The 5,062-nt window shown below is 49.4% G+C and overlaps 2 protein-coding genes across 2 annotated transcripts in view; one reads left to right on the top strand and one right to left on the bottom strand.

Annotated features, from left to right (window-relative positions):
* Positions 1 to 761, bottom strand: part of LOC106815503 (acidic mammalian chitinase-like) — a 7,185-nt gene extending 6,424 nt beyond the window's left edge. The window contains exon 1 of the mRNA XM_014819967.1: positions 663 to 761. Coding sequence (XP_014675453.1) covers positions 663 to 761 — 99 coding nt within the window. The remainder of the gene's footprint in view (positions 1 to 662) is intronic.
* A 1,893-nt stretch (positions 762 to 2,654) lies between these two features.
* Positions 2,655 to 4,782, top strand: LOC106815505. The gene has a single exon (XM_014819969.1). It carries the CDS (start codon positions 2,816 to 2,818, stop codon positions 4,397 to 4,399), a length of 1,584 nt encoding a protein of 527 aa, XP_014675455.1. The 5' UTR covers positions 2,655 to 2,815; the 3' UTR covers positions 4,400 to 4,782.
* Positions 4,783 to 5,062: the final 280 nt, after the last annotated feature.

Raw genomic sequence — 5,062 nt, 5'->3', positions numbered from 1 at the left:
GTGTGTGTAGGTGTGTCGTTGTGTGTGTGTGTGGTGTGTAGTGTGTGGTGTGTGTGTGTGTGTGTGTGTGTGGTGAGTGGTATGAGTGTGTAGTGTGTGTGTGTGCGCGCGCGCGTGTGTGTGTGAGTGTGTGTGTGTGTGTGTGTGTGTGTGTGTGTGTGTGTGTGTGTGTGTGTGCGCGCGCGCGTATGCGATGCTACTTCTGCGTGATAGAATTGTATATGATTGCAATATCTGACAGTATATGGTCTAGTCTGCGCATAGACAGACCACGTCGGACATCGCAACGACGTTAACGCGATTATACTTGCAGTACGATGTGCGCTCATCGTAGTTATTAAATCTAAAAATTAACCTTTAACTTTTCTTATATTACAACAACGTAGCAGTGGCATGCAAACATCGCAAACATGTAAGAAAATTTTATTTCTCACCCATAGCGGAAACCGCGGCGATCACTGCAAGTGCGACAGCGAATATGAGCTTGACGTCCTGAACAGATACAAATAAATTATGCAAGTTACACGTATGCGTGCACACGTACCATACTCTGTATACTATACGCAGAATGACGAATATTTCAAAGTTCAACGTGATTTCGATGTCACATTTATACGGGAAAATATTTACAACAGCAATGCTGGAAAAGAAGCTATGCTCACCATGTCGGTTTTCTCCGTGGGTGCTTGAGGGTTTCGGAAGAAGGCTCCTTGAACGCTGTCCTGTGTTGGTTTGCATCTCCCTTTTATACCCGATGCCATCCGCATTCTCGTCTTCTGTTCGCGTGGGTAGGTCACTCTCGTTGGCAACCGCCACATTTACTCGTTGCCAATATCCTTATTTGTGTAGTGATGGTTGCCGCACGGTTTGCTCGCATTCGATTTGTTATTAACGCCCAATTGTTACCAATACGCGTTAACACTGTTTGTTTATCCGAAGCACAGTTTTTTGTAATGTTCCGGAGCGGCTCTTTGAGAGGTGCGTCCGCAAAGTTAGCTTAATATCGCACCCATGCGGGTCACGTACAAGAGTGGATGTATGCAGTAATTTTATTATGTTATACACTCATTGTGCATACTAATTTATTATTTTTACAATCACCTGCTATTTCTTGGCGGCGTGAACACGTTTACACCTGAAAAGTCAACGTTTTTCACACGTTCGAATGTAGTAATTGCTTTCTATGTAAACGATGACATAATGCTACATGCTAATATATATATCTATAGGATTGGCTACATTTGAACTAGAGGTGTTACTATTTGACATATTATAATTGCTTGTCGCATGACAAATAGTGATGCTGAAATATAAAAGAATTGTTCGCAACTGCGACGAGCATATATTACACACAATCGTGTATTTATTCAAAGCCTTATTGCACTTGTAGTCTAGGCAGGTTTGGCTTTATGAGATTCCTTAAATAGTACAAATATGGATATGACATGACAAGATCACGCACCGCTCAGATAAAAATCCAAATACATGCCGGAACCGAATTCTTCTCTAATCATGCATAAACATCACATGTGCCTCTTCGTGCGCACGACTCAGCAAGGCTGGATGGATGTTGAGGAATCTATTCGTCGCTGTCAACGGCGTCATAATATCTCCCAACAATGATTACGTCCGAACCCAACATATAGTGATTATGTCACTATATCTATATCGCTACTTCTATCCCTATCTCTATCTCTCCTCACTCTCTCTCTCTCTCTCTCTCTCTCTCTCTCTCTCTCGCTCCCTCTTGATGGCGGGCACGTGCTCTCTGCTGTAAACGTGTATCTACGCCCCATTAATATTGTCTTTGTTGTAAGATACTGAGCATGCGCGATATGCTACAGTAGTATCCCTCTCCAGAAATTTTGCCAACGACCCCCCATATCTTGATCACTAGACACCGCGACCCTCTAGGCGATGTGAGTTGACAGTAGGAAGAGACGTTCGGTGGTTATGGCGCATGCTCCCCTGGAAGTTGTTTTTGAGAAATTGTGTGAAACAATGCATCCTTGCTTTTCCCTGCATTCATGTGGCTAATAAATCGTTACGGGACATTGAAACATTTCTTTCCTTCTTTCTCTACCTCTCCCTATACCCCATCTCTCTTTCTCTTCAAGCCGTCTTTCTCTTATCACTCTCGTTGGCTCCTGCGGTACGCCAATCTAGCTGTAAGTTATTACATTTTACATGCAACTATAGCGATTGCTTTTATGTGATCTAAAAAGGTATAGCTATTGTTTTTTTACAATGGCAAAAACGTGATGATAGCTTATTTTGCTTCTTATATTATACGCTGACGTTGGTTTGGGTTAGCTATTGCTTCAAAAATTTATTCTACACGGACGCGAATATTATTCCCATATCAATGTATATATGTGTACGTAGTTATCGATGGAATATGTATTGTCCGATTAAATATCAAATGCCCTATCTACTACGGAGGGTTGTGAATTTGCATCATTGCAGAATTTGCAGCAGGTCTCACGTATAGTAGATTTATATGTGTAATCGCCTCCGAGTAACAGCCCCCCCCCCCCCCACACACACACGCACTACACCCGCCCGCCCTAAACTGGTTCTGGCCATAATCGTTGAACCAGTATAGGGGCACGCGTAGTTTTCTAGACTGAGCTATCTATCCGTACGTCCCTCTAGCGAGCTCAGGAGTTTTACGAGTGTCTGTCTCAGTAAAGCAACGATGGCGACCCGACGTCGTGTCGCTATCGCACGCTCGCGTTACGCTGAGCGCTCTCGTGCGCACTGCATGTCTGTTCATCGATGAATACTTCTGCTGGCAGAGTGCGCCTTCGTAGAGATGAGTCGGCTGACGATCTACCGCTCGCTGCTGTGCATCGCCGCCATCTCGTCAGCCGTCATACTCGCCGTGCTCACGTGGGCCACGAACTACGGCAGCTCCGACCACCACCACTCGCCGCACTCCGACAACTGGCGCTCCTACCTGTATAGGTGGGGCCAGGAGCCGGCCGCACTACACGCGTGCCGCCCGCCGAGACCGGCGAGCAGCGATGTACGCGTTAGTAATATCTACTGGCAGGAGCAGGCTGGCGGCGGCGGCGCTCGCGTCTATCTCTACTCGGCGTATCTCGACAGGAGAATCGCGGGACTGCCCTTCGTTCGCGTGCTGGCTATGTCGGCGCGACGCATGCCGCCGACGACGGAGACCTACTGCGCATTCTGGTACGACAGCGACACCGAACGCGCGACCGGAAACACGGCCGGAAACACGGCCGGAACTACGACCGGAAACAGGACCCGAAACGCGACCGTAATGGCGACGACTGTCCGAGGTACGGCGCTGCATATTTGGTCCGATAGTTGGGGTGCATTTACTCGCCATCAGTCGCCATATCTGATATCTTGCGCGATACCGGACGACGACGACGACGACGACGACGACCGTATCCCGAGTCACGTGTCGCTTATGATCAACTCGTGCGAAAAACTAACGAATCTACTGCGCGTCGATAACAGACGCGAGACGACGGCAACTCGCGACGACGACGACGACGGACGAAGAACGCAGGAGAATTTCGCCGTGTGCGTCAAAGGGTTGAACTTCGATGACGACATTTCGCTGCAGCTTGTAGAGTGGATCGAGCTCCACGCGCTGCTCGGAGCCGCCCGCATCCTGTTCTACGTGTATCACGTGCCGCGCAGCGTCGACGCCGTGCTGCGACACTACAGCCGCCAGGGCCTCGTCCAGCTCATACCAGCCACGCTCCCTGGCGGCCAGCCGAGCGACGCGCGCGCGCTCTCCGACTACATCAGCGCTGACGTCGTGCGCAAGCGCAGGAACGAGATACTGCTCTACAACGACTGCCTGTACCGCAGCATCAACCGCTACCGCCACCTGGTGCTCGTCGACGTCGACGAGATAATCGTGCCGCTCGGCAATCGCACGTCGTGGCGCGAGCTGCTCGACGTCGTGGCGCCACTGTCGCGCTCGGCGCCGAAGACGATGTCAGTGCGCATGCGCTCCGGATCTCTCGAGACGACGGTGAGGAAATACGCGGCGTACAGTGCGGCGAATATGTACTATTTCGTCGAGATGGGTGACGAGGCGGCCGGGCCAGCGACAACGTCCTACTTTACGCGACGCTGTTACCGCAACGAGTCGCTGCAGCGCGACGGGCAAGCTATCAAGAGCTTCTTCAACACGAGGGGCGTGCTGACGCTGTACAACCACCAGACGATCCAACCGATGCCCGGTTACGGCCGGACTTTCGCGATTCCGCCGACGCTGGCTCGTCTCAATCACTACAAGTCGATCGCTCGCGTGAAAAATGCCAAAGTGGTGCACGACTGCTCGCTCCGGCATTACAGCGATGTTATTCTGAAGCGAATTCGGGTTGTCCGAGAAGAGCTAGGGTCACAATGAGACGCTGCGATGGCGAGCGCGTTGTAATGTTTACAAATAAAGAACGAGATGCGTTGTGATGTTTACGATAGTATAATGATAAGTAGTAACTATAAATAGTTCTGATGCGACTGTCGGTAAATTATGGCGAAATTATGAGAGTGTAAACAGGCGTCGATGATAAATAATTCTGGTGCTTAATTGTGGCGTGTGAGAATTTCGCTACTGAGGTATAATCGCATGTTTATACGTCCACTCACAAAAGCAGTGAAACAGATTTCGAGAGAATGTAAAGATGTTTAGACTGCATGTAAATAATGTAGTAATACGGTGTAAAATATACGACTCTCAAATGATTAAAAGAACAAAAGCATTCTTTTTTATGTTTCTATAGCAAGTGAGAGAGAAAAAAGAGGGATGCATGAGGTTTGGGTGAAGTAACGGAAGAAGATATGGAGGGGAAGAGAAGGAGAGAGGCCGAGAAGGACGGAGGCTGGGTGATGGGAACAAGGTGTAGGAAGGGAGGGGTGGACGGCAGGAAGAGAGGACAGTGGGGTGTGTGCCCGCTTGTGTGTGTGTGTGTGTGTGTGTGTGTGTGTGTGTGCGTGCGTGCGTGCGTGCGTGCGTGCGTGCGTGCGTGCGTGCGCGTGTGTGTGTGTGTGTGTGTGTGTGTGTGTGTGTGTG

This window comes from Priapulus caudatus, unplaced genomic scaffold (assembly GCF_000485595.1).
Source record: "Priapulus caudatus unplaced genomic scaffold, Priapulus_caudatus-5.0.1 Scaffold1132, whole genome shotgun sequence".
Classification (NCBI taxonomy): Eukaryota; Metazoa; Priapulida; class Priapulimorpha; order Priapulimorphida; family Priapulidae; genus Priapulus; species Priapulus caudatus.
The sequence above is the reverse complement of the archived record's forward strand: the minus strand, read 5'-3'. Positions and strand labels throughout refer to the sequence as shown.

Coding starts and splice junctions, on each gene's coding strand:
- LOC106815505 (XM_014819969.1), top strand. CDS start 2,816: ATGAGTCGGCTGACGATCTACCGCTCGCTGCTGTGCATCGCCGCCATC.